The sequence below is a fragment of the Aspergillus lentulus genome, assembly GCF_001445615.1.
Source record: "Aspergillus lentulus DNA, contig: Alt04, strain: IFM 54703, whole genome shotgun sequence".
Taxonomy (NCBI): Eukaryota; Fungi; Ascomycota; class Eurotiomycetes; order Eurotiales; family Aspergillaceae; genus Aspergillus; species Aspergillus lentulus.
Genome location: NW_028322122.1, coordinates 544205 through 571070, shown reverse-complemented (window position 1 = coordinate 571070; position 26866 = coordinate 544205). Strand labels below are relative to the sequence as shown.

Here is a 26866-nt window from a genome sequence, read left to right as displayed (position 1 = left end):
CTCACCATCTCACATCTTCTATACATCTCTTGGTATGCTACAGCGCAAACAAAAAATTTCCGTTTCATCAGTTACTCTTACTTCTGATTTCTTTACGCACCGGGGAGGAATTGCAACGTCAACCATTGACTGGCGCTTATGAGGGAAAGATATCCAGTTGTTCTCCTATAAGTGAGCTTCTGGGGGAAAGCCCTGTGCTGTCAATTTACAAGGTGGACTTAATCGTTACCTTGGTTTCTCCTTGTTGCTAAGTAAATGGAAAATTGTGCTACCCAGCTATTCTTTGCATTGTATCAGAAGTACCTTTGTGTATTCGTAAAGTCGGCAAGCAGCAATCGCTTCATGAGGAGTATTGACGTAGACACTCAGCGCCCTTTTCGCCATTACAATAGACATAACAGAAGTTTTGACATCTAGCAGACTACGCACCCTCCCTGGGTTTGGCCCCCGGTCTCTGTCGTAGTCATCCCCGCCAGTCTCGCCAGATCCTCAAACGTCTCTGCCATAAGTTCGCCAGTGACAGCAGAGCACTCCGCATACCGGTCACAGCGTAGCTCTTGCGCAATGCGGTACGACTGCATCTATCAGTCGCCCAACACTTCCATTGACACCGACAAGCGGCTCGTGGGGCATTTTATAACTCACTTCTTGCGGGTAGATGATGCTCTCGTCTTCTTTTCTAAGGTCCCTCTTCAAACCCACCATCATGACGGGTATACGCTCCCCTATACCACGCTGGAAATACCGTATCACATCGTGTCGCCACTTAAGGCAAGAGTCACTTAGCATGAGTCATGGCATATTGGTGAGCTGAACAGAAACAAACCTTCTTGAGCCCATCCAGCGTCTCCCGGTTCGAGATATCGAATGCCAGGAGTACCACGTCCGGCTTCAGGGTTGACCAGTGCTGGTTTGGGCTTGCGGTGTCATAAAGCTCAAGCGTAAACGACTTCTTCGAGAACCGGATGTCGAAGAGGAATGGTTGGTCACTATCTCGCAGCAGGTCCAGTTGCCTTCTTGGACCATGACTGGTTTCAGCTCTGGGTCTTGCTTGGATGTTCTTTATGGCGCTGCATAACTTGAATTAGCTTGGACTCTATCCAATAATACCAAAATCGATACATTTCGACAATTAAACTGAGAGTCTGGCTTACGATAGAAACGTGGACTTCCCGCATCCTGGGTCTCCCAGCACCAGTATGGTCACCACTTCTTTATTATCTTGAGGACCTTCCATGTCCACAAACAGATAGTGTATTCAGTCGACTTTCGATCATGTGTTTCGACAGTTAAAGGCTTCGGAAGATGTTACTAGGTGTCCCATGATGTCTTGAACTCAGTGTATCCATTTTCGTCCGGGTGAGATAAGAAGTCCGTGGGGGGAATATATAAAGCGAAGCGCATACCTATGGTATCACCTTGAAAGCATGACAAGGCGACATAACCATTCAAACCACCAACAACAGGAGATTTTTCCGAATTTCTTTAGAATTGTTCAAGTACATATGCAAATCTCATATCAATTACAGCTCATACGCCACAATTCATGCCTTCATGAGCGCCGTCGAGCTTCCGACCATGCTCGCCGTAATTACATTACCATTTAAATACAAGTGGAGGGCGAACTAAATTTTTGCTTGATGCAATCAAGTTTCCACCAGATCTAGAGGATTCAGTATACCTCGTCCAGCATCGTTCGGGGAATGTGGAGAACCCCAGGGAGGCCCCTGTCTACGTTGAGTCGCATCACAGACTCCATTTCAGTCAAGATTTACTGTCGATATCCCCATACCCGATCCGTGAAGCGCGGTCGCGCAAAATCGAACACCATGGCTGGCCCCGCGGATGCGCCTCCCGATGGCCAACCGGACTATTCGACCTGGACGACCCCCAGTTTGATTGCGCGGATCACAGAGCTGGAGCGCCAGCTTCACTCACGAAACACCGAGTATGCTACCCTGCCGTCCAAGGGTGTTAGTGAGGTCAGCGCGACGAGTTCCGCTCCCCGCCCCCCTGAGCGTCCAGGGACAGACACACGAGAGCTTGTCCCCGCCAAAGCAGGGAAACAGAAGAGACCTCTATCGCCTGACGATGATATCACGCATACAAGAGCGCCTACCCGTCCTCCGAAGCAACCTCGAGAGATTGATCCATCCAAATACAATACTCGTTTCATAGCGCTGAAATTTGCATATCTGGGCCAGCGCTATAATGGTCTGGAGCATGCGAACGGGAATGTCACGCCCCTACCCACCATTGAAGAGGAGCTGTGGAAGGCGATGCGGAGGACTCGGTTGATATTCCCTAAGAACGCGGAGGCCTTTGACGATTCCCGGGGGCCGAGGGCATTGAAACCTTTCGCAATCAGCTGGGAGGGTTGCGATTACTCAAAGGCCGGGCGGACAGATCGTGGTGTGAGTGCCTTTGGCCAGGTCATTGGAATTAGAGTACGAAGTGCGAGGCCTAAACGGCCGGATGCAGAGGCAACGTCCGACGTTGAGATGACATCCGGCCCTCATGCCGACGACACTTGGGATGACATTGCAGATGAAATACCCTATATAAGTATGCTGAACAGAGTGCTTCCGGACGACATTCGGATTCTAGCCTGGTGCCCCAATCCGCCTCCGGGTTTCGACGCTCGTTTCTCGTGCCGAGAACGCCAGTACAAATATTTTTTTACCCAGCCTGCTTTCTCTCCAACTCCAGGGCCGCTGGGTTTTGCTATGCGGTCATCGGGTGAGAAGAGTACCTCTGCACAGTTACGGGAAGGCTGGTTAGATATTGATGCCATGCGAGAAGCTGCCAAGTACTTTGAAGGAGTGCACGACTTTCGGAATTTCTGCAAGCTTGACACAAGCAAGCAGATTGAGAACTTTGAAAGAATCATCTACCATGCAGACATCGAGCTCCTTGATCCAAAAGATCACCCCTTGGGCTATGTGAACCAGCCCGGCTTTCAAGCTCTCCCGAATGCAGCGGCCGGAACGGATGCCGAATCAGGAGCCATCACAAATTCAGCTGCTGCTAAAGTGTATGTATTCAATTTGCACGGGTCTGCCTTCCTGTGGCATCAAGTACGGCACATGGTGAGCATCCTTTTCCTGGTCGGCCAAGGGTTGGAGCCTCCAACTATTGTGCGCGATCTGCTGGATGTGTCGAAAAATCCCTGCAAACCAACGTACGAAATGGCGTCTGATGCCCCGCTAGTCCTCTGGGATTGTATCTTCCCAGACGAGGCAAGCGGCAGTCGTAAAGATGCACTGAACTGGATCTACGCTGGAGATCCCAGGCAATCCAAGAGCCAACTAGGGAAGGGCAGCGGCAAGTTCGGTGTTGGAGGAGTAGTGGACGGACTTTGGTCCGTTTGGAGACAGCGGAAAATAGACGAGATTCTGGCAGGCGCGCTACTAGACCTAGCTGTTAGCCAGGGTGACCAAAGTGTTGTCCAGGGAGGAGGATCTCATGACGCTATTTCGGAGAAAGATAATCGGGGACAAAAGGTTTTCTATGGCGCCAATGAACCCAGAATGGGCGGCAAATATGTCCCCGTCATGCAGAAGCGGAGGACAGAACCCGTGGAGGTTCAGAACGCCAGGTGGCTTGCGTCAAAGCAGCGTAAAGCTGAGAAGGCTCCGGAGCCTGCGCATGGGGACGATTAGGAAACGGAGGCTTGAAGTACCTTCCAAAGTATATAGAGCGTCGCATCATAGAGTGATACTGCCCCACCAGATCCAGCTCAAATTTCTCATGATTTGGCTTCATATAAACAGCGCCGAGAACCCCTCCAAACCTCTTCCAGAATTGCGCGTCTCGGTAGAAGTTTCTTTGCATCGTCTGTAAGCGTAAATCAACCTTGCTGGTATGGAGAGACATACAGGAAAAACCACAACAACGTCCGGCTCACCCTCCACAATCACAGCGAGGTAAAAGCGGACTTCGAACCCTTTAAAAGCTTCATGGATCACTATATCTTGGATCTGCGTCGTGGGGATGAATCTCGTTGCAGCTTTAGACAGATAGGTCGCAGACGAAGTAGAAGTCTGGATGCCCAACCCGCGGATAACCAAAAGAGATTCTTCTGCATTTATAAAAAGGGGTGAGAACTTCGGTCCGTCAATTGTCCACTCCGAGGGATTGAAATACCTGTATACCCCTTCCTGAACACACAGTACAGCAACAATATGCTCACTAAAGCGACAACTCCAGACCTATATGCATCCACAATGCGACAGACAAAAGAACCCAACGGGCTCGACCAGACCGCCGTCCATCGCACGAGGGAACCATCTTCGTGAAAGAACGAGTGGCGCACTTTCGCAATGTCACAGAAGACTATGCAGAGAAAGACGAGAGCGCGCAGCAAGATCTGGAGGTAGAAAAGCACTCTAGCAGGTGTGCTCGTATGCTTGGATGCGTTGGAAACAGTAAATGACACGGTCGTCGGAGACGGACGCCGCAGAACCAGGTGAACCGGCATCTGTAACGAGGGATGAAGACCTCACAAAGGGATTGACAGACCAATTGAGTCCATAGGACCTGTGACTATGCAGCGCAATAAAGTGGCATGGTCCGGCGAGAAGCTGCGAAAGCGAACGATGTAAGTCATAACGCGATGTAGACATGCATGGGTCTACGTAGAGTGAGACACAGACCACTCTTAATTGCTTGGATAATGATCCCACGGTCTAAACCACTTTAAGTCTAGCTTGTGTACAGCTGCCCGCCAGGCCGCCATACATCATCACGTGTCTGTCCTGCAGCACCTATGTTACCACAGCGGTCCCACTCCTTCCTAGCACATTCATACCTCGAGTTTTACCATGGGTGACCGTTCAAGAAGTAGATCACCGAGAAGACGATATGATGGGGATCGAGACCGGCCTCGCAAGACTGGAGGAGGATTCCGGTGGAAAGACAAACGCCACGATGGTGACAGACCCGGAGCAGAAGAGAGCAAGCTGAGCCGGGGTTACAGAGACAGAGGAGACCGGCCACGATCACCACGAAGGGACCGCGACTCAGATCGCTACAGAGACAGTTACAGGGACGGTGATCGCGATCGCGAGCGAAGACGGCCAGACGATAGTCAGAAAGATGAGCGCCGGGAGAAAAAGAAAGAGAAGCCAGAAAAGAAGGCGGTTGTCGCACCCCAATCCTCAGAACCTATGATTGTGGTGCATGTCAACGATCGTCTGGGAACCAAGGCTGCGATACCATGTCTTGCATCTGATCCTATCAGTTCGTTGCTATCCCGTTTCTCAATTTCCAACTGTGGTCACGCTGGACTAACAACAATCTTATTTACAGAGCTCTTCAAGGCCCAGGTAGCCGCACGTATCGGACGCGAACCACATGAGATTTTACTCAAACGCCAAGGCGAACGACCATTCAAGGATCAGCTCACGTTGGAGGACTATGGAGTCAGTAATGGCGTCCAGCTTGACCTGTGAGCAATCACTTTCCTCCCCTACTTCCCTCGCCGTCACAATTTATAGGAAGAAGCATGATACTGACTTACGATTCATAGGGAGGTTGGAACAGGCGAATAAAAATGGCATTGCCTTGGATCCAGAAGGCCATGCGCCTACTTTACCTTTCTTTCTCTGTGTTTTTACCATGGGTTTCATTTAGGCAACGACTGGGACTCGGAGTATTAGGTATCATCATGAAAATACTCTGGCATTTCAACTTTCGCTTCTTCTGGCCGGTTTTCCTTTTATCTTCCAATTTTGCATGTACCTACCGGCAAATGACCATGCTCTATTTGTAGTGCATCAGGCTAGCATGTCGTAACAGAAAAAGCAGGACGCTGTTTTTTCTGTGCTGGGGACGATAGCAAGAGTGCTGACTAGCTGGTTGTTTGCTGGATGATGTGATTTTGGATTCTGTTCATTTCATGGATGGGGTCATGCTGTTTGTTGATATTTATTCATCATCATTACCTGCTCTTTGTGCCTTTCTGCGGGGCATGACGAGATCAGCTCTGCCCGCTTGACCCGATGCGGCAATTTTGTGCCTGAGGCTTACCGGCAGAAACCCGAGGCAGCGACCCAAGCCGGTTCCACTGGCGGAAGAGGCATTTTTTTCTATCGCGGGACTCACACGACCTGCCTTTCGATTTCTTCCCTCCACTACTCCAATGTCTCCTCAGTCCAATTCGTCGGGCTCCGTCTACGCTCTTGATTCTCCGCCATGAGGTAGTGCTTGTCAACCCTCGCTTCAAGTTTACAATCTCCCCTCTGAAACCCGCTTTTCTACCGTTCCGTTCTCACCGATCGTCTTTTTCTTGTCAGATTTCCCGCTTCTTCGGACACTCCAGATTTCTCTCCGCTCTCCGAACATCCAATATCACCCTTGCTTTTATATCCCTCCGGTTTTCCAAAGTCCGATCAAAACAGTCAGAACAATCAGCCAACCGAGATGGTTCGGAATATTGTCGTTATTGGGGGCACCTCCCACCCCCAGTTGACTCAGACGATCTGCAACGTCCTGGGTATCCCCCCGGCCGACGTATTACTTTCCAAGTTCGCAGTGGGGGAAACTCGGGTTGAAATCAAAGAGTCTGTCCGTGAGAAAGACGTCTATATCATTCAATCTGGCGGGTTGAAAGTGAACGACTCCCTCATGGAACTGCTCATCACCATTTCTGCCTGTAAGACTGCCTCTGCCAAGAGAGTCACCGCCGTCCTCCCTTTGTTCCCATACTCTCGCCAAAGTGATATCCCATACAACAAAGCTGGGGCGCCCCTTGTCAAATCATCCAATGCTGGAAAGCCGGGTAATGGCTACACTTTCGAGAGCACCCCACCAACCCCGCACCCTGGAAAGCCGGAGAGTGGAAGTCTCTTGAACAATGTCGATAACCTGCAGAAGGGTTTGGCAAAGGCACAGCTTGATGATTACAGCAACGGCAGCCCGGTCAAGAAACGCATTCCTAATGGACCTCCGCGCAGCGACACCACCGACTCACTGAAGTCGGACGTTAGCCTTCGATCCACTGTGGTCAATGGGCAGGCGAATGACGACAATGTTCAGTCCAAGATCAACAGCTTCCAGCCTCGCCCTGGCTACAAGCAATGGGTGGCTCAGGCAGGTACTCTGGTGGCGGATCTTCTCACCTGCGCTGGTGCAGACCACATTATCACAATGGATCTGCACGACCCTCAATACCAAGGGTTCTTCGACATCCCTGTCGACAACTTGTACGGCAGACCTTTGCTCAAGAGCTACATCCAGCAGAACATTCCGAACTACAAACACGCGGTCATTGTCAGTCCTGATGCCGGAGGTGCCAAGAGAGCAACTGCGATTGCGGATTCTATGGGAATGGAATTTGCTCTCATTCACAAGGTACGGTTCACTTAATGATTCTGTAGGATTCTCATGCTGACTGTGTGCGTAGGAACGACGCCCAACCAAGATTACAGACCGCCAAAATGCTACCATGATGTTGGTCGGTGATGTCAAGGATCGGACGACCATACTGATTGACGACCTTGCCGACACATCTAACACCATCACGAGAGCTGCGAAACTGTTGAAGAAGGAGGGCGCGTCCAAGGTCTATGCTTTGGTCACGCATGGTATCCTGAGCGGCGATGCGATCGACCGCATCAACGCTAGCGCTCTCGACAAGGTCGTCGTTACCAACAGCGTCGATCAATCGGACCACTTACGCCGATGCCCCAAACTGGAAGTGTTGGAGGTTGGTCATGTCTTCGCAGAGGTAAGCTGCTTTTCTTTTTCTATCTAATGCGAATCTGTCCTAACGCTGTGCAGGCCATTCGCCGAGTCCACCACGGCGAGAGCATCAGCGTACTTTTCCAATACGACTGAACAGGGACTGCATATCTCACTGCTTTATGGCGGTTATGTCTCGCATATGAAAGATATTCCATGAAATTTTGAAAATTTGAACGACGAAGCGAAGCCGCGTTTTGGGTCTTTTCGTTTTCTTTGCCTTTGCTTCTGACATAGATGTTGGTTTCTGCTGTCATGTCTCCAACCTTTGCCAACTCTTATGAATCCTTACTATTCCATCCACCATATACCTCCTATACATTGAATATACACGAAGACCTCCACGGGCGAACGCATGAGCTTTGAAACTACGCCCCTATATGGACCAGAAAATGGAGTTGACTGCTTGGATTTGCCTCTCTTGTTTCGTGACGTTGATTTGCGGCTGCAATGATGTATTGCAGGTCGTGGATGACACGATTATGCTTCTGTATCTTAGGAAAGGTTCATGAGTCAGGACATATTGATTCCAACTTCTGGTCAACTTTTTACTCGTTATATTCAGATACCACTGGCTACCTTCGACATTGCATCGTCTCTGCTTAACATTGGTTGTTTTGCTGCTGGCTTGGCGTTTACTTGTTTCTTGCAGTTGAGAAGTGGGAAGCTACTCAACCGATGCATTGGCACAAACAAAATATGAACATGCGTTTGAAAAGACGAACCCGTTATATGTTAGCTGTCTGGGCTATTAGATTAGAAATGTTCGAATAACGAGAGGCTTAAGAAATGCTTCTACAGTAAGATATTCCTCTTTAGCCTTGCTCAAAGAATACTGCACTTATCCTTCGTCGCGGGGGCTTTCAAATTCAGCCAGGTAGACTAGGCTCCGGACTCCTCGCGACGTCATTCGCCCCATGTATGTGCCAGTCCAACTAACGCATAGTCACCGTGCATTATCTCGATGACAACTGATATCGCAAACGGGCTGGTCTCCTGCAGTGAACCCATGCTGGCGGTTCGCTGTGGGCAGGAAACAGTGGGCGGGGAGTAATCGGAGGCGGGTTGTTTGTCCGTTATTAGCCAGATATGTGAATCCAGCTTACGATTAAGAGTGAGCTGCGCTGGGAGCACATTCAATACCCCATTTCAAATAACATGCGTGAAAGGTACCTGAGCAAACTCAGGCTCAAGGTCAGATGTGTTCATCTATACTATATCACAAGGAAGAAGATCCCCCAAACGCCGAGGCAAGCAAACAGAGACCAAGATGAAAAGAACTGGCAAGGGTATGCCGAGCGAGTTTGCGGCGCTCATAGGGAGGGTACTTGACTGGAGCCAACGGCCCAAAAATCAGACAACAGGGTCATTGAAATTAGGTACAATAATAACAGAGACCAGGGATCGCGATGGAACGGTATGGGAATAGGCGTAGCATCGAAAGGCGGAGAGGACGGGCTAACATGGAGATTGCAAGGAGCAACAAAGCTTAGAAGACAGAAATGAAATTTCCGATTCTCTCCTTCTGGTTCTGCGCGATGCATTCGGCGATCCAGGTGACGTTTCGGATTTCCTGCGAACCATGTCAGCGGCATTGTGTATGGAATGTGATCATTGAGCTTCGAGCGACGAACCTGCTCCTTGAGGCGCATCCACGCGTATACCACCGCCGGGGTGAACTGGCGCGTGAAGACGATCTTACACAATTCCATTTCCTTTTGGTAGAATAGATCCTCCAGACTCTTCCCATCTGAGCCGCCACCCATCCCGAAGCCTCCACCGCCGCCCTGGCTGAGACCAACTGCGTCGAAGAAGGCCTTGTAGTCGGCATTCACGCTCACGGCCAAGGACACGCCTTCGAGGTCGTCGGCGCGGGACAGCATCAGAGACCCCTCAGGGTAGAGCTTCCCGAACTCGGGGTACAGCTTCCTCCGTTCCTGCTTCGAGAGCTCGGTGCCGAATGAGTTCAGAGTGATGTTGATCGCACGACGGTCAGCCTCGAACTGCAATAGCTCAGACATGACCTCTTGCGTGGGAGTGCCCTTGAAGTCCGGATGAGTGTTGACGAAGTTGTGAAAGTCCTCAAGATAGTTCTTATAGAGCGTATTGCGCACGATTTCGATATTCAGTTCGTCCAAGTCCTGGTGGCTGAGACTGCCCTTAAAATAGTCCGCTAATGGTGTCTCAATCAGCACGGAATTGTACAGTTCCTCGATGTTGGTGGCGACGCATAGCACCGGCAGGGTCTCGAACCACCCTAGGGGATGGCATCGCTCCAGGAGCTCTCGCGTGTCCCGTTCGTGCAAGGTGCCGGTAATCAGCAGAGCAATGTTGTCGATCATGTATCCATAAGTCAGGTATTGCAGAAACTTCGCGGTAGACCCCGTGGCCTGGGCGAGGAGATAGCGGAATTCCGCTACGAGCTTGTCCGTCATCTTACCGGCGAGGGCAGATGTGGAGGGGTTGGGAGGTAGTGCGGCGAGGAAGTCGCCATAGGCGGGGGCGAGTTGTAACTTGACATCTGTTCTCAAAGCATGTTAGACCATATGATGGTGACAGAAGAGACGTCGAATCAACGGACCATCGATGTTTTCGCATTGGGTCAAGTTGGAGTAGTTCTGGCTGTTGAGCAGGCTGTTCCGATACCCACGGACAATCCCCTCGATGTAGCTGTCCAAAATCAGTGATTGATGCAATCGGATTATGAGGAGCTCAAGAGGCAGCCTACCCATTGTTAACGTTGAAAAAGAGACCCTCCATTTCGAAGTGCTGACAGCTACCTGGAGGTTACCTGGGCCTCTCCGCAAACCAACACCTGGAGCTGTTTCTCTGCCACACCCTCCCGCTGTATTATGTAAGCGTGCAGGGCCACACCGCGCACCCGCCACAGGACCTGGTGGCTTGGATCGCTTTTTTTCAACTTTTTAGTTTTCGATGCAAAAATTCCCGCCAACAGCCAGAAAAATTAACTAACCTTCAGCACGCCCACGGTGGTTTCGCCCACGGTCGCTAACACACATTCGGCCGTTTCTTCTTCTTTTCTTTCAGATACTCGATTTATTTTTGAGCAGCTGAGGGTCAAGGCCGTGCACCATGACGCTCTTTATCCTTACCGAAACCAGCGCGGGCTATGCCCTGCTCAAGGCGAAAGACAAGAAGCTTCTGAAGAGAGATGATCTGGCTACGGAAGCTTCCACGGCGGAGGGTGTTTCAAACTTGTGAGTGAATGCTTTCGTGTCCTTGTCAGCGATTTGATTGATGTTCGATTCTCGCATGGGCTTCTACGAGCAAAATTTTTTCTCCGCTCTCAAAACAGTGCTCTAACACCGTAGTAGGGTGAAATTGAAGAGCTTCCAGAAATTCGACAGTGCTGCTACGGCTCTGGAAGAAGTCGCTTCGCTTGTGGAAGGAAAGGTTACTCCTCGCCTTGCCAGCTTATTGGACGAGATCAAAGATGAGAAGAAAGTTTCTTTGGCCGTTGCCGACCCCAAGCTCGGTAAGTGACATGAACATCTCGAGAAGCCGAATTACTCAGTTTCTAATCCTGTGTCTCCCAACAGGCAACGCAATTGGCAAGCTTCCCGGCATGTCTATTCAATTGGTCGCGGACTCGACCACGACTGATATTTTCCGTGCTATTCGCGAACATCTCCCCACACTCATTCCTGGTCTTCTCCCCCAGGACATGTCTACCATGGCTCTTGGTCTGTCCCACTCTCTCGCCAGACACAAGCTCAAGTTCTCGCCCGATAAGATCGATACTATGATTGTTCAAGCTATTGGTTTGTTGGACGACCTGGACAAGGAGCTCAACACCTACGCCATGCGGGTGAAAGAATGGTACGGCTGGCATTTCCCCGAGCTGGCCAAGATTCTGAACGACAACATTGCCTATGCCAAACTTGTACTCAAGATGGGCATGAGATCGAACTGGGAGACCGCGGATCTGGCGGAGATCATTCCGGAAGAGCTTGAGGGCACCGTCAAGGCCGCTGCTGACCGATCCATGGGTACCGAGATCAGCCAGGAGGATTTGGAGAACATTCAGGCGCTGGCCGAGCAGGTTGTTGGTTTCGCTGAATACCGCCAGCAGCTCGCTGGTTACCTGACTGCCCGTATGAACGCTATTGCGCCTAACCTGACCGCCCTGGTTGGCGAGTTGGTTGGTGCCCGTCTTATTGCCCACGCTGGTAGCTTGACAAACCTTTCCAAGAGCCCCGCCAGTACCATCCAGATTCTCGGAGCCGAAAAGGCTCTGTTCCGTGCGCTGAAGACCAAGCACGACACGCCCAAGTACGGTCTCATCTACCACGCTTCCCTTATCGGTCAGGCCACCGGTAAGAACAAGGGTAAGATGGCAAGAGTGTTGGCCGCCAAGGCTTCCCTTGGTTTGCGTGTCGATGCTCTCGCCGAATGGGATGACGATGCCACTGAGGAGGACAAGGCCGCCCTGGGTACTGAAGCCAGATACAACCTCGAGCGTAAACTTGCTGCTATGGAGGGCAAGCCTCTCAAGCCTCGTGGTGTTGCCATCGGGCCCAACGGTGCCTCCGTGCAGCCCAAGAAGTTTGAGATCAACGAAACCAGAAGATACAACGCCGACGCCGATGCTCTTACTGGCGACCAGCCTGCTTTTAAGAAGGACAAGAAGCTCATTGAGGAAGTTTCAGATGAGGAGATGGCCGACGCCGATTCCGACAAGGAACCCAAGGCCAACGGAACCAAGGACGACGACTCGTCCGACGAGTCTGAGGAGGAGTCGAGCAAGAAGCACAAGTCCAAGAAGGGCAAGGATGCCGAACTTGAGAAGATGGCCGAAAAGGCCGGCCTGAGCGTCAAGCGGTACAAGCGCAAGCTGGAGCGCGGCGAGATCACTTTCGACGCCAATGGCAACCCGAGCGCCATCAGCAAGAAGGAGCTGAAGAAGGCCAAGAAGGAGGCCAAGAAGGCATCCAAGGGCGATGAGAAGAAGCGTAAGCGATCAGATGACGGCGAGGAGGCCGACAACGGCGAGAAGAAAAAGAAGAAGAAGAAGAAGGGGGAGGAATAAACCTTGCAATGATCTGAAAAGAAAAGTTTACGTGGATCGATCGCTTCATCAATCTTTGTATGATATCACACATTGTGGGTTCAATGCTGCTTGTCATTTTGATTATTTTTCCCTTTCTTCTTGTGAGAGTTATTTGTTTGGGTGGCATTTCAGGATGCGATTTTGCTGGTCTATCCATGGCGCAGAGGTGCTTATTGGTACAAGGCAGTACAATTCAGGAATAATATGTTCATATCAATCTTCATAGTAGTCGTAGTCGTAGCCCATCCTCATAACCTGCATTTCCCTAGTACTACCCCAGTCCTCAGTAGTAGTAAAGCAATCAGTCAAACACAACTGCGGAAGTAAACAGACCGCCCGTGATCCATCTGCCGGCAGAACAGACCCATCCCCGCCATCACCAACTTTTTCCAGCCAACCCACCCAGCACAAATATAGCCATATACGCAGAAATCCCTCAATGCAGACATACCACACTCAGACATCATGAGGGTGAGCCCTTCCAACCTGCCCCACCCACCATCCACAACATCTAACAGAACCTCATACAGATAATCGACCCCCAAAGCGCCGTCCTCACCAATATCGAGGTCCTGGCCTACATAACCGCCAACCCACCTCGACGACCCCCTAACCCTCCCCCGAACTCCAGGAACTGGGTTCCTAGTCCTGATCTCCGCGACCACAATACAGTCGTCCGAGAGGTAGGTCCCCCTCCGCTCTGGATAGAGCCTGAGAGGGTAATGCTGACGCCGACGCTGACGGATAGATCCACAACTACATCCACCGTCTCTCCCCTCACCTCCTCAAATACCCAGCTTATATACATGGCGAACCGCCACAGTCGCAACAACAGCCGTCGTCGGGTGCGTCCCCGACGGTACCCCCCGTGCAGCCGAGTACGCCTACGCCTATTGACCTTGCGCTCCGCGAGCTGGTTACGCGGCTGAAGCCGTTTGGGTTGACGAAGGGGGAGGTGGTTATGATTGTGAATCTGGGGGTGGGGTTGGATACGCCCTCCGGGGCGCGGGGTGATGAGGAGGAAGGGGGGGAGGAGAGCAGGATGGGATGGAGGTTGATGAGGTGGAAGGAGGGGAGGAGGGTGGGGAGGAGGCAGGTAGGGAATCAGGGGGTGGGGGGTTGAGCGAGGAGGATTACGGGGCGCTTGCGCTGCTGGATACGGTGATTGAGGAGCGGGAGGAGAGGTTATCGGAGGATGATGTGGCGCAGATATTGGCTATTATCCGGGAGACGTTAGGGTCGAAGGGGAGGACGGGGAGTGTAGGGTAGATGATATGAGCTTTATGCACGGATTCAAGGATGTAATGGTAATGTACTATGTCTATTCACTGGTCTATCTGGTATACGACTGGTATCTGGTTATGTAGTATGGCTTTTGTGGAAGGACAGAAGATAAATGTGCTCGACCGCCGGCCGACGCTCAAAATGGAAAGTGCAAACCAACGAATAACGATAAATAGACTCCAAAACACCGAGAATGCAGAAGCGTCAGACAACGAGCTGACTATATCAGCCGGCCCCGGAGCCGCAAGCGGATGTGCAAAAGATGCCAAAAATACATGTAGAGCGAGGAGACGGGCCATGTTTCTTCACTTCGCTTGATCATGGCGTGCCGTAGCTAGGCACGTCCAAACTCTTGAAGACAGGAAAAGGGGCCACCGACAGACTACCAATAGAGTCATCATTGCGGTCGACCAGGTTGTCTGTCCGCAGAGTCATCTCTCCCTTGACCTGGTTTGTCCTAAGAGTCACCTTTGCCTTTGACCAGATGGCCGAACTGATTGTAAACAGGCTCGTCCGGGTCCCCGCCTTCGTGGCCCCATTGCCCCAGATCATCGTCGAAAACCTCCTTTTCGAAGCCCGTGCAGACCTCCGCATAGTCAAGCCACTCGCCCTTGTCCGTCCAAACGCCTCCCTTGCCGCCGCGCATATCCCACCAGTCTTGCCCTCCCAGGAGGGCTGATTGGGCAGCGTCGAATCCAGTAGGGCTACGCATGTACTTGCGGAGAAGGGCGCGAGCCCACGGTTGGTACCACATGTTGTACCACCAGGTATCTCGTATCAGCCGTTCGGGGTGCTTCACCGGCCAGGCTTTGTCGTCCTTGACGGGCTTCTCCTCGTCGAGATGGATCAGGGCTGGCACAGAGGCCGAGTGGATATTCGTCAGCAAGGGCATGTGATGCCATGTATGATTCCTTGCATTTGGAAGAGCGTCAAGGGTAGAGTTGAACTCTGGTTTGACCTGTTCGTCTTTGCCGAACCGGGGTTGGACGAAGGGATTGCGAAGTCTCGGACTGGCGAGATCCGGGGGAAGCAGCAGGCGCCTCTCGCGGGGAACGCCGTGCTTCATCTGGACGGAAGATGTTAGGGGGATATTGTGGTATTGGAGCCATTCGACATCCTGCTTCGATTTGTGCGTGTTGAAGAATAGACGAGATTCGAAATCGACGCCGATTCCGTATTCGTAACGATGACCTGTCTCAAGGTGCGGGTTCACGCCCGTGATATTCGCAGCATCGGAAATGCCAACTAGTCGGTAAACCCACTCGTTGAACCAGTTGGAACTTCTCCGTCTTTCTAGTTCTCGCACGTACTCCTGGCGTCCGTACATCTGGGTCAGAGCCAGATAGTCACTGCGGTTGTGCCGGTTCTCCTCCACAAAGCGCAGTACTTCGGCGTATATCAATTTCAGGTCGGCAGCCTGGCCGATCACCGTACCGGGCTTCAGCCACCGTGGTCGGGTCAAGTGTCCCTCCGGATGAATATCGGTCTTCCAGCCGTAGGCATCCGGGGGCAAGCTGGACTGCGGTACAGTGACACAGCCGGCATCTGCGGTTATGTTGGGGAAACACTCTTTGCCTGCGGCAAATAGCACTCTCTGAGAGTATTTCTGCAAGGCCTCCTCCAGGCCTTTGCGGTATGGATGATACTCCTTCGCGAGGCCGTATTTCTTTCTTAACTTGGCGTTATTCTCCCTGAGTATATTCTGAAACCGCTGGATGAGCACCTCCGGCGGTAACTGGAAGAAAACATCATAGCCATCGGCGATGAGGACAAAGTCGCCATCCCGCACGTGCGGGGTGTATTGCAAGAAATTGTATATGCCCGTCACACGGTCCACCACGTAATCATATTCGGAGGATCCGCTTGGGAGCTTTCTGCCGTATTGAAGCAAAGTAGGCGGGGGATAATTCAAGATCATTGCGGAGGTTATTGTGCGACACAGCGCGGCGCTCTTCTGCCCAGCGGGCAGTACAAGATGAAAAGAAGGGTTGGTTTTCTCCAGGCTGTTCGGTAGAGTGTCATTCCGACTTAGCGCAGGTCCGCCAGTATGGATCATGGGGGTGTCTTCGGGGCGGCCACCGAATGGATGGTATGAGGGATACTTGAGCCAGTAATTGACGGAGGTCTGCATAGACAGCTAATGTCAGTCGCAGATCAACCTGAAGTAACCAGAAAACATACCTGTCTAAACGGCGCTGAGAGACAAACGTAAAGGAAAAAACATGCGGCGAGTGTGATAATGAGAGCCCTGGCCAGACGAGCCCTCGCCGGACGAGCCCTCGGTCGGCCATACAGATAGACTTGTTGCAGAAGCGTCGTCGCCCTGGAGCGCACGGAGTTATACTGATCGCCCCACGGGATGGAACCGCGGGGGGTAGCCATTCTGGCCGACTTGTCGTACCCTTCTGGCCCTCTGTGAGAACGAACAACAATCAATCACAGTGGAGTTCGAGCCGAGCGGAAAAGGAATGTTGGTATCAACCACTATAAGCAGAGGTCGTGCTCGAGATAGGCATTCCTGCATTGAGATATTCGAAGGCGAGCGCAGAGGATGAGGGATTACAGTCGTAAATAGTCGTCAATTGTGCGATTGGGGGAGAGGAGCGCTCAACAGTCAATCAAGCAATGCACCATATTGTTCGCGCCGATGGAACAGAAGTCAATGACGACGCCGCAGCGTAATGCGATAGGGGTTGGATGGTGAGCAGCCTATACAGTTCCAGAGGTCGTCGGTCCCTGGTCAATCATCTGCGTTGGATATGAGGTTTAAAAATGAAGTGAATGATAAAGCGCACGTTGCAAAAAGCCACAGACTTCTTAGCAGGCATGGCGACTGTGGTACTCCGTGTGATGGAGCAGGAAATGATTTACATCGTCCCGGTGGAGCTCTCCTGATAGGCGTGGACTAAGATCCATCCGCCGCCATATTTGATGCGATCGCCCGACGCTGTGCCGCGGACGACTCTTATTATCTAGCTTGTCGTCATCTAATTTCGCTTCGGGGGTCATATCAAACATCAAATTTTACAAAGAGTTTCTCTTATATTCCTCTGTCCACCAGTATTGAAGTCCGTTGTATTGATTGTCATCTATTGCCTTTTGCCGCGTCATCGCCCCTCGGGTCCCGGGTAAACAGATGTTTGAGATTCAGGGACGATTGATTCCTGGCCAGGCTTGGCGCATGGGCGTTTCATCCTGATCAGCATTTAGTCTAGCCTCTACTCCGTACTCCGGACTGTCTAGATGGTCGCCGTGTGACTGTGTCCTGGTCCAGTTACACAGCGAGAACTCCAGGTTTGCACGTAGGTATACACAAGATATATCTGAATCTGTACACAGTCCGATATACACTATAAGCGCATCATTCCAGGTATATCTCCTCACGTAGGCGCTGTAGATTCTTGAAGATGCCACCCCCGGGCCCTTCGCTTTCCTGCCGTTGATGGCCCATCGTCTTCCCTCTCGTCGACGAGGATCGCGCTTGGGACTGATCTGAACTGCCCTGGTTCTCCAGTGACCGGCGCCGGTCATCTATAATCTTCGCCAGACTATCCAGAAAACGATTTCGCGCCTTCTCTTCAGCGGAGCCCTTCCATATCGTCGCCAACTCACGTAGCGCTTCCAACCGCTTCGTAGCTGCATCCAAACCTGCTTGTCCACCACCATTGGTATTGAGTAACTCTGTAATCTCGTTCCGCAGCTTCTTCGCAACCTCCTGCCCCTTCTCCTCGAGACTCTGGCTCTCGGGCCCAGGTTCAGGGGCGGAGACCGAGATGAATGACGACGTCAGCGAGGTCTCCGATGGCGGTAACGGCCACTCCATGGCGTCTCCAAAGGTCTGAACCACATCCTCCAGTCGCGACCGTACTTGATTCAGCATCCGTAGTTTCGTGATGTAATCCGGATCAGCGACCGCCTGCCCCTCTTCTACCGCCGTCTCTCCCTCTTCTCCCTTTTGAGCCATAGCAACATCTTTGTCGCTATCCACAGCAGTCTGTAGACCCTCGGGTATAAACTGGGCAATATCCGGCTGAAGGACCTCGGTCAACGTATCCGAAAGCCCAATCGCTTCACCCCGCAGCACCTCAACTTCATAAGCCAGTCGCCCTCCACTCCGCAGTATCTCATCGGTGAGCTGTGTGAGCTGATTGGAAAGCCGGACATTCTGCGCATTGATCTGAGTGAGGATCGATTGGACTTGAGCGGACAATTCCGCGAGGGGGACGGCGCCCGCGCCGCGGGATTGCGATGACGCCAGCGTCAGCGGGGGAAGGACATCGTTGAGGAAATCGGCTGGATCGAAGGATGGGTCGGTAAAGTCAGGGGTCACTTCTTGAGAGGATCGTGTGTTTGAGGTCAAGATAGCTGCGCGAGCCGGACTGGGAGTCTGTGTCGAGGCCATTGTGTTGGAGCGTCTACCGGGGAGGACTGGAAACAGGAGCTCGTTCTTTGTAGAATTTAATAGAGCAAGATTGAAATATTACGAGATATTCCTCGCTCCAAACCCGCGACCGACATCGGCTAGTCTAGATTTTCTGTATCGTTATGTCCCGCTCATGTTGACAACTCCTATCGATGCTTCCATCGTGTCAATGTTTAATCTTCACCGCCTACGGCAATATGTTACGTTGATGGCATACTGAAAGAATGAAAATTGTCCAAAGAAAGCTTCGATTAAGTATAGGCATTATTCAGTTGCGGAACGCAGAGAAGCAAGTTATTTCAGCAGAGGCATCATAAAAAGATTCCAGGAAATAGCCGTGCATATCCAGCAAACCAAGAATACAAGAGTATCAGGCAGTCAGTCAACATGAAAGAAAGTGGGTATCGTCGGTAGAATCAGGGGAATTAAAGTAGAGCAAAAGAGCGCAGGTACTCATCCGTGACGGATGGCGTCAACGGATTTTCAGCATTATCTGATCTGGATCAAGACACCGGCCTTATCATGCTCAGATATCCTCCACCACCCGGGCATTGATAGCGCGCTGGAACCCGTCGTCCGCCTGTCCAGGCAGCCCGGCTCCGTATTTGCTTGGACCCTCGCCGGCATTATCGGCTGCAGCCAGCTGTTGCTGCACTGTCTGGTTGACAGCGGGCAAGAAGATAACCTTGCTGTTAGCGGTCTTGGCCATAGCTTGCATGGCCTCGAGGTAGCGGATTTGCATGGCAGGAGCAGAGGACAGAATGTCCGCAGCCTAGAGAAGTCTTGCGTTAGTTCTGCTGGGCTTGTCGGGGCTGGATGAGGTACAACATACCTGACGCATGAGCTTGGCGGATTCCACCTCGGCACGAGCAGCAATGACTTTGCTCTCACCAATACGCTTGGACTGCGCTGCCATGGAGAGCGAGTCCTGCAAATCATTGCTGAAGATGATGTCCTTGATGAGCATCGATTCGACTAGAACACCCCATCCAGCTGCAACCTCCTCAATGATCTCAGACGTCGACTGGGCGATCTCCTCGCGGCGTTCAATCACATCCTGCAGAACCCGCGCTCCGATAACATGCCGCAGAGTTGTCTGTGTGCGCTCGATCAGAGCCTGCCGTACGTTGGCAATGCCGAAAGCCGCTTTGTGAGGCGAAATGATTTGGTAGTAGATGACCGAGGTCAGATTGAGAGTGACATTGTCCTTGGTCATGCAAACCTGGCGGGGTACTTCGACGATCTGGATCTTAACGTCGACGGTCGTCAGATGTTCGCTCAAAGGGTTAACTCTGACCAGACCAGGATCGACCGCACGCTCGAATCTACCGCAGAAGTAAGTATACCATTGATCGCACTTTACGCAATGCTTCCATACCGTCCGAATTTGGTGACCAGACCCACCTCACCCTGTGCCACTGGCTTGAACGGGTTGGGGCAGCAGATGCAGCACGGGATAGCTCCCAAGCCACCAATGCATTCACCCAATGTATGGACTATATTTGAACCAGAATGAGTAAACAGACGACAACAGTCGAAGAGTTAAAAATGCTAAGACTTACTCAAGGAAGCGTACCAGCTATGCGCATCCGGGTTATCGGCATCATGCTGGATCTGTTGGGCATATCTTGGCTGCAAGTCATCAAGGCGCGCTGGCTGGACGACCACGGGTCCGCGTGTGTGGGCGCTGTGGCCTGGCGCGCTTTGCACCGGTGCCTTTCCGTTAGGAATGTTCGCCTCGGTGGACATCGTGGCTATCTGTAGTGTTCGCTTGTATAAGAGTTGACTAACAGAGACAAGATAATGGGACTGATTGGTGAAAATGCAGTATAAAGGTGCTCCCGAGGGATGGGAGAATGTAAAGCCCAAGTACGAATCAGCTTAAGGTTCAGGCCGCCACACTGAAAGAGACGGTTGATGACCGTGAGACTTGGAAGTGTATTGCGTAGTGAAGAGAGATGGGATGTTGCGGGGTTAAATAGGTAGTGATATCTCTTATTTCCCGTGCAGTACAGATCTAAGCTACCTAGACTACTGTGCCTATCTCTCATCGTCATAAGGTACACTATCATGAGTACCTCTAATGCCCTGCCTCACAGTAAGTAGCTACCGAGCAGCACCAACCGTGATGCATCTCCGCAAATTCATGTGGGGCGCAGCACTTGGCGATATCCACTGGATCTCCTCCGCCTAAGCGCTAAGCAGTCTAGCTCCTGCTGCTCTAGGCTATGTACGTATTGGTTTCCCACTTGGTGGGCAATCCGGGCGCAAACCATGGATGGATGGTTTCCACATCAAAAGGCTGAGCAAGGTATGTGGGAGTTGTTCCTTTTGTTCTCTTAGGGTCCGCGGAGCTTGGGATGCTTCTCAGTTCGCTGATCCATGGTGCCATACGGAGTACATCTCATGCCGTTCCCTCCACATCTACCTCTCTTACACGTAGAGTTACATGGGTAGATGGGCTCCATCAACGGGGGAACCATCTGTCTTCACGGCACCTTAGCTCATCCATGGCCTGCTCAGATCGGTACCCTTTTGGGCACCCCGTATTCGGCTCCATGAGCCGCAATGCAGAGCACTGCCGCAGCAGGCGATCTGTCCAGTATTATCAGGCTGTCAAGTGTCAACCACCATTCGATAGTGGAGTCGCGCGAAGGATGGCTCTCGTGTAATTGTCTGCAGAGGCATCAAGAGTCAAGAACCCTGGTTGGCAAGGTAGATTGTCCCACTACTGACGAGCTTCATGCTCTTGTTGATTGTTGCCCCGCTAGGCCGTGCTGTCTGCTGCACAGAGCCGATGTCAGGCAACATGCCCATCCACGTGAGCTTGCATTGCCTTCCAGATGGTTTCTAGCGGCCATTAGTTCTGCATTGCCCACTTGAACCAGCAAATCAGATAAATTCCCTTGAGCTAATGGTATGGAGCTGTGACGTATGCAATCACTGATTGCTGCGATAAAAACCCTCGTATTCAGATGGAAGAGTGTACTAGTGGACAATTACAACCTTGGGAAAAGCTTCAAGGCGCAGCGTGAGTACATTTGTGAACCTAGTTACTGTATCCCGCAGTCGGGCGGAGGCAGTGCTTCGGATATCGGCATGTGCGGGCCAGAAACTCCAAATCAGCTTCCTATTTGGTTTAGGTCAACACCTGCATTTCCTATCAGCTGTCCACCAGTACTGGACCCCGAGTCCCATGTAGCACATGTAGACAGAATGGGACGGATTGAACAATAGCTTCACCGTGCATCTGCGGAGAGGTGAAGATAATCATTAATTATGAGAAATGCTTCAAGCTAAAGCATCATTGGTCTAGTGGTAGAATTCGTCGTTGCCATCGACGAGGCCCGTGTTCGATTCACGGATGATGCATTTGACTTTTTTTAAGTCCATTTATTTGTAACCATTTCAATGACCAGATTAGCCCCAGTTTGCTGCCTGACGCTGTGAGAAAAGAATGCGGCCTATTTCCGTCTGGTTCCTTTCTTCTCTGAGAACAAGATGGCGATGCAGAAAGTACGCTGCTTACATGGAGAAGCTCTCAATTGGTTTGTCTACGTAAAAAGCGTGTTACTGGCAAGGTCTCCCGGCAAGATGGTGCATTCGGGATATATATACTATCATCGGATGGAAACCATCTCGCTTAACACAAAAGAATGATCCCCCTGTAGATGGTCCTCATCCATTCCTTCGACCTTACGTGACTAAGTATCTATGGCTCTCCAGCCTACCATGGTAGTTGTAACGGCGTAGGCAAGTCTTTCCCCAGAACAGCTTCTGCAGTCCCAATGTCCCTGCCAAAGAATTAGCACCAAGCCTCGTGCTTGACTGTCTGGTCCAAAGCTACACTTACCCAGGTCCTCGTGGTGCCCAGAACTGCCCCGTTTGACCAATGTCAAAGCCATCTATGAACGAGGCCAGAGACTGAGCTGCTTCATCGGGGGTAACGGCTGCGAGTAGTCCTAGGATCAGCGCCACTCTATAGTACAATAGACACGTCAATGACCTCTTACCTCCACCGGCATCCCAGTACTTGTCGAATCCTACACTCTTGGTCATTTCCGTGCGCATGAAGCCAGGATGTACCAGCCCGACAGCAATGCCCTTCTCTTTCAAATCTAGACTTAGAAGTTTCCCAACCATATTCAATGCGGCCTTGCTGGCATGATGACCATAATTCCCTCCACCCTCCTTTTCATGCCGCAATGTGATACTCCCGCTTTCACTGCTGACCAATATCACTTTGCTTCCCTTGTCCAGCAGACCCGCTTTGACGAGGCGCTGCACAACAAAGACGGGGCCAATGGCGGAAGTGGTATACATCCTTACTTCCTTTTCCCAGTCGGGGTCATCAAATGTCTCGAATCCGAAATAGCCCGCCGTGACGATCACGCAGGAGAGCTTGGTGGATGAAGGCAGTTGGGATACCAGAGTTTCGCCCACATTGGGTTGGGAGACATCAATATTCTGGATCCATGAGACGCGAGATTCAGAACTGTCTTCCGGAGGGGCACTGGATCGACTTGTCGCGAAGACACTGGCTGTTGATGTCTTGGATGCGTACAAGTGTCTCAACGAGGCTCCAAGGCCTCGGCTGGCACCGACAATGAGGATGTTATTGCTCATTTCTAGGTTTCTTACTGAGCTTGCTAAAAGCTGTGAGAACTTGGGAGGTTGGCACTGCTACCCGAATGCAATTGATGGTCTCCTGCGCTTAGCCACGTGCATAAGCGTTGCGCAACATCGGGAACGGATGACGTAAATGTATCCTTATTGTGTTCATCAGGGTGATATCTATCTAAAGTATACTTTCTTAAGTTACTCTTATGGACCTACAACAAACCTAATTACAGACGAATAGCGCTCTCACCAGTCATATCGGAGCTTTTCAATACAGACTAATACTAATGATGGCGAAGAAAGTTGCATTCAGTCGAGTGATGTACCATGTTTTCGTTTCAAGGGTACAATAATGCTCAAACACTCCCCTCCGATCCACCCTGCCGTTTGAAACTTTGACTGGCTAGCTAGCTCACTTCAATCAAGTTCTGTCAAATTGACGGACACGTGAAAGTTCATTAAAAAAATACTTTTAATAGTACTTTGCGCTATCAAACTATTCTTAGATCAGATAAGCGTGGCTTAGTCACGGCATTTCTGTTCCTGTCTTTGAAGCGGAGAATAATAGAATGACGATGGATCTGGAGGTAAGCACTACTTTCTTCCTTTTGAAAGTCCTTCATGACAGAACAGTAATTGTCTCTCTAGAGAGTCTCACCCTGCATGGTGAGCCGGTGACTGCCCCCTTAACTTTGACTTCGAAGGTGGAGCCGGCCTCCTTATGGTTTCCGCTGCTTGATGATGAGTGAGATCCTGCAACAACTGCGCCAACATGCAAAGAAAGCCGGTGCTGCAATTCGCAGAGGCAGAAAATCAGAGGGTAAAAAGCCGTCCCGGAAAAGTCTCTTCCCGTCCTCATTGTCATCGAGCTCGGTGTAAGTTTTTACATTGTTTATGGGATTAGCTTTGTACATGTCAGCCTAATTGCTGACACGGGCTCAGTATCGAGAAAACCGACATAGTACCAACCTCCTCGCCCTGGGATCTCCTGCCTGTCGAAATCCAAATCAAGATTTTCGCTCAATGTGGTATCAAAGACCTGCTGCAACTCAAACTTGTTTGCAAGGCCTTTTGTCAAGTCCTCACATTTCATGAACAGCTGATCGCGCGCCAATACCTTCGACAGGCTCGTCATGGAACGCTACCATCTCCCATCGATAGCGAGAGAGAATATACTCGAAATCCCGAAGACGATGTAGTGCTTCTGTCCGACCTTTTCCCTCCCGCCAAAAGTGCCAAGGGCGGCCATTTATACACTTTCCGCTATATGCATAGCTTGCGACGACGGGCAAAGCTGTGTTCTAAACTTTGCTACTACCTCGCAGACCGCGTCATGGATCGATTCGTCCACTGCGAGCCAGCTTTCGTTAAGGCGATGTTTCCATCCAGAAATGAGCGCAATGAGTTCCTGAAACGGGGGAAGTCCAGTCTATGGTTCAACCTCATACCACTTATGTAAGTGCTCGTCGCAAATCATCCTCCAGCGACTGATTCTAATGAGACGCGTCTTCCTACCAGGTACTACACGCTATACTTTCTGGAGGCTTACAGTCTTGCCCGTCGTGAGTTAAAAAATGCACTTTTGCAAGACATGGAAGCCAGACGATTGCCCGTTCCTATACCCCCGGATGTCCGTAAATCCTTGTACCGAGATTTGCAGATCGGAATTCTTCGATCGGCTCCATTTACCAATACTTCGACTCTGATCTGTACGCACCATTGTATGCAGCTGCTCGTTTCGTACCTACGACATACTGTGCCCCCCGAGGAGCCCGTGGCGGATGACAGCTGGATCGGCTCGCTGCTTACTGCGTCACCGTTTCTTCGAATAGTGGAATACTTCTCCGCAGAAATAGGTGATGGTGGCAGTCAGCGAGTGCAACGAAAAGATTTCATGCGTAACTTTCATAATGATTTGATGCTGAACGAGAAAGACGATATCAACTCGTTGGTGTTCGAGAGCACGCCGGTATCGCATCTTCATTCATCGGTGCAGGATGTTTGGTTCGATGTTGCTAGAGAGGAATTGGCCTCACGGAGAGCTCTTCCCCATGACGCAGAGAATATCTGGGTCTGGAAAGGTGTCCCCGTAGCACTAGGTTGTCAGGATTGCCGTCAAGGCAGGGCCTGGCGTGCATGAGGAAAATTGTCTTTGGTGTATATTTCAATCTGCTTCCATCTCGTTGACCAGGACACAGGCGTTAGATACAGGGCATGGCTCTCAGTTCGGAGTTGAGGCTGCATAGAAATGGGTTGAGCGCTTTCTTTCTATATATTGTTATCACTACAACAGTGCACTGTAAAGGTTGGAAATCTATTCACTGCCATGCTTAAGAGTCCAAATGGCTTGACTTCTCGCGGTCTCTTGCATTCTGGACCAACAGCCCTAAGCCCTAAACGTATATCAGTTTGGGAAATTTGTTTGCTTTGTTTGCCTGATTGTCGCGTTCCATATCGCGATCAAGTAGATACATCCAGGTACGACTCTTCCTCAACTTCGGTATACGACACGAAGACTTTACTGGACAAAGTCATTCAGAAGTTCGTGATGGCACATTCTGACCTACAGCAGCTTTGGAATACCTCATGGACACTGCACCGTCTTTCTCCCCTGCACCATGGGAAAGAATTCCATTCCCTTCTTGGCAATCAGGCCGCTCTGAGAACTTATGCTAGCAGATTGAGGGTTCAGCTCGCAGGGGATCTATTTTCTAGTGCCCACACTCCATTAAATGCACCTGGCGCTGTGGATGATGATATCTTCTCCAGAACAGGACCTCTGAAAGACTGCGTCTGGGAAACGTTATCGGCACCCTCAACACAAGCTACATCGGAGAAACTTTCCGGGATACTGGTGACTCTAGAGTACGAAAACATCACCTATAAAGCTGCTCTCCTCGCAGCACCAGATGGCCGTCGCATCTCGGCAAGGCGACAACAGTCCACTCAGCTCCCGCTCCTACTGACGCGGTTCCCAAATCCACTGCGGCAGACCTTCATCTCTTTCTTGTCTGCTAATTTTGACACTTACTGCTCTGTTCTTCGCTTGCCCTCAACTTTCATGTATACGGCCCTAGGGATGTACATCGATATGCTGATGGCAGGAGACCATGACGGGGCTTCCGACTCTTATCGGATGTTCGAAGATACCATCAAGGAAACGCAGCTTACGTTGTCCTTTGCGCCGCCCGTTGCGCCGGCTCTGAGATCCCTCAACATCAATCTTCCGCGCGGTTCCTTCATGGACTTTGTGCGCAAAAGCAATTCAAACAGCGGGTCGACTCACCAGAAGGTTTCTGTCTTAACAGGCCTATCCACCTACCTAGAGAAGCACTTGGCGATGAAGCTGAATCTGGGAGATCTGGCTCACTCGGTCAATCAACCCGTGCGTCTGACTAAAATAGCATGTGGCAGCTTCGTCCTCGGCAGTGAAGGTAAAATGAAGCTGGTCGCGCCGTCGGGACAAGCTGGCTCCAGCTCTGAAGATGGTGCTACTGCAGCTCGTGAGAGCAAGGATAGTCTGCTATTGCGGGCGAATGAGGCACTGCTCCAAGCTGTTATACGTCGAGCTGCTATGAGCGGTGATGAGCAGACATGAGCGTGATGAGATGCTCCCAGCGAGTTTAGTTGCTTGAGCCTGACCCAGCTTTCACTTTCACTCTTGAGGTGATCAGATACAGATGACTGTTTCTGAAACCGTATGCTACGCAGGGAGCAGTCCATGA

The 26866-nt window shown here is 51.2% G+C and overlaps 12 protein-coding genes and 1 non-coding gene across 13 annotated transcripts; 7 read left to right on the top strand and 6 right to left on the bottom strand.

Annotated features, from left to right (window-relative positions):
* Positions 1 to 276: 276 nt before the first annotated feature.
* On the bottom strand, positions 277 to 1237 carry ALT_1477 (Rho family protein; the record flags this gene model as incomplete). The annotated part of the gene is made up of 5 exons (XM_033558446.2): positions 277 to 373; positions 430 to 575; positions 646 to 765; positions 827 to 1070; positions 1155 to 1237. The coding sequence occupies 5 exons, from the start codon at positions 1235 to 1237 to the stop codon at positions 277 to 279; spliced, it is 690 nt and encodes a 229-aa protein (XP_033414337.2).
* Positions 1238 to 1829: 592 nt separating this feature from the next.
* On the top strand, positions 1830 to 3662 carry ALT_1476 (pseudouridine synthase DEG1; the record flags this gene model as incomplete). The annotated part of the gene is made up of 1 exon (XM_033558445.2): positions 1830 to 3662. The coding sequence occupies one exon, from the start codon at positions 1830 to 1832 to the stop codon at positions 3660 to 3662; it is 1833 nt and encodes a 610-aa protein (XP_033414336.2).
* A 1161-nt stretch (positions 3663 to 4823) lies between these two features.
* Positions 4824 to 5552, top strand: ALT_1475 (ubiquitin-like protein HUB1; the record flags this gene model as incomplete). Its single annotated transcript, XM_033558443.2, has 3 exons — positions 4824 to 5241; positions 5311 to 5449; positions 5531 to 5552. 3 exons carry the CDS (start codon positions 4824 to 4826, stop codon positions 5550 to 5552), a joined length of 579 nt encoding a protein of 192 aa, XP_033414334.1.
* Positions 5553 to 6423: 871 nt separating this feature from the next.
* On the top strand, positions 6424 to 7839 carry ALT_1474 (ribose phosphate diphosphokinase subunit PRS5; the record flags this gene model as incomplete). Its single annotated transcript, XM_033558442.2, has 3 exons — positions 6424 to 7353; positions 7406 to 7729; positions 7783 to 7839. 3 exons carry the CDS (start codon positions 6424 to 6426, stop codon positions 7837 to 7839), a joined length of 1311 nt encoding a protein of 436 aa, XP_033414333.1.
* A 1393-nt stretch (positions 7840 to 9232) lies between these two features.
* Positions 9233 to 10503, bottom strand: ALT_1473 (H(+)-transporting V0 sector ATPase subunit d; the record flags this gene model as incomplete). Its single annotated transcript, XM_033558441.2, has 4 exons — positions 9233 to 9316; positions 9378 to 10264; positions 10325 to 10413; positions 10472 to 10503. The coding sequence occupies 4 exons, from the start codon at positions 10501 to 10503 to the stop codon at positions 9233 to 9235; spliced, it is 1092 nt and encodes a 363-aa protein (XP_033414332.1).
* A 333-nt stretch (positions 10504 to 10836) lies between these two features.
* On the top strand, positions 10837 to 12793 carry nop58 (RNA-processing protein NOP58; the record flags this gene model as incomplete). The annotated part of the gene is made up of 3 exons (XM_033558440.2): positions 10837 to 10961; positions 11079 to 11239; positions 11304 to 12793. The coding sequence occupies 3 exons, from the start codon at positions 10837 to 10839 to the stop codon at positions 12791 to 12793; spliced, it is 1776 nt and encodes a 591-aa protein (XP_033414331.2).
* Positions 12794 to 13279: 486 nt separating this feature from the next.
* On the top strand, positions 13280 to 14083 carry ALT_1471 (uncharacterized protein; the record flags this gene model as incomplete). Its single annotated transcript, XM_089599176.1, has 4 exons — positions 13280 to 13285; positions 13345 to 13497; positions 13563 to 13793; positions 13856 to 14083. 4 exons carry the CDS (start codon positions 13280 to 13282, stop codon positions 14081 to 14083), a joined length of 618 nt encoding a protein of 205 aa, XP_089456322.1.
* Positions 14084 to 14555: 472 nt separating this feature from the next.
* On the bottom strand, positions 14556 to 16480 carry ALT_1470 (glycosyltransferase domain-containing protein; the record flags this gene model as incomplete). Its single annotated transcript, XM_033558438.2, has 2 exons — positions 14556 to 16223; positions 16280 to 16480. 2 exons carry the CDS (start codon positions 16478 to 16480, stop codon positions 14556 to 14558), a joined length of 1869 nt encoding a protein of 622 aa, XP_033414329.2.
* Positions 16481 to 17459: 979 nt separating this feature from the next.
* Positions 17460 to 18500, bottom strand: ALT_1469 (uncharacterized protein; the record flags this gene model as incomplete). The annotated part of the gene is made up of 1 exon (XM_033558437.2): positions 17460 to 18500. The coding sequence occupies one exon, from the start codon at positions 18498 to 18500 to the stop codon at positions 17460 to 17462; it is 1041 nt and encodes a 346-aa protein (XP_033414328.2).
* Positions 18501 to 19047: 547 nt separating this feature from the next.
* ALT_1468 (slipin family protein) lies at positions 19048 to 20270 on the bottom strand (the record flags this gene model as incomplete). The annotated part of the gene is made up of 4 exons (XM_033558436.1): positions 19048 to 19293; positions 19354 to 19846; positions 19900 to 20017; positions 20084 to 20270. The coding sequence occupies 4 exons, from the start codon at positions 20268 to 20270 to the stop codon at positions 19048 to 19050; spliced, it is 1044 nt and encodes a 347-aa protein (XP_033414327.1).
* Positions 20271 to 21822: 1552 nt separating this feature from the next.
* On the top strand, positions 21823 to 21893 carry ALT_t042. The gene has a single exon. It is a non-coding gene; the product is annotated as a tRNA-Gly (tRNA).
* A 355-nt stretch (positions 21894 to 22248) lies between these two features.
* On the bottom strand, positions 22249 to 23147 carry ALT_1467 (oxidoreductase, short chain dehydrogenase/reductase family superfamily; the record flags this gene model as incomplete). The annotated part of the gene is made up of 3 exons (XM_033558435.1): positions 22249 to 22315; positions 22375 to 22471; positions 22535 to 23147. 3 exons carry the CDS (start codon positions 23145 to 23147, stop codon positions 22249 to 22251), a joined length of 777 nt encoding a protein of 258 aa, XP_033414326.1.
* A 732-nt stretch (positions 23148 to 23879) lies between these two features.
* On the top strand, positions 23880 to 26739 carry ALT_1466 (uncharacterized protein; the record flags this gene model as incomplete). The annotated part of the gene is made up of 4 exons (XM_033558434.2): positions 23880 to 24016; positions 24084 to 24596; positions 24660 to 25240; positions 25610 to 26739. 4 exons carry the CDS (start codon positions 23880 to 23882, stop codon positions 26737 to 26739), a joined length of 2361 nt encoding a protein of 786 aa, XP_033414325.2.
* Positions 26740 to 26866: the final 127 nt, after the last annotated feature.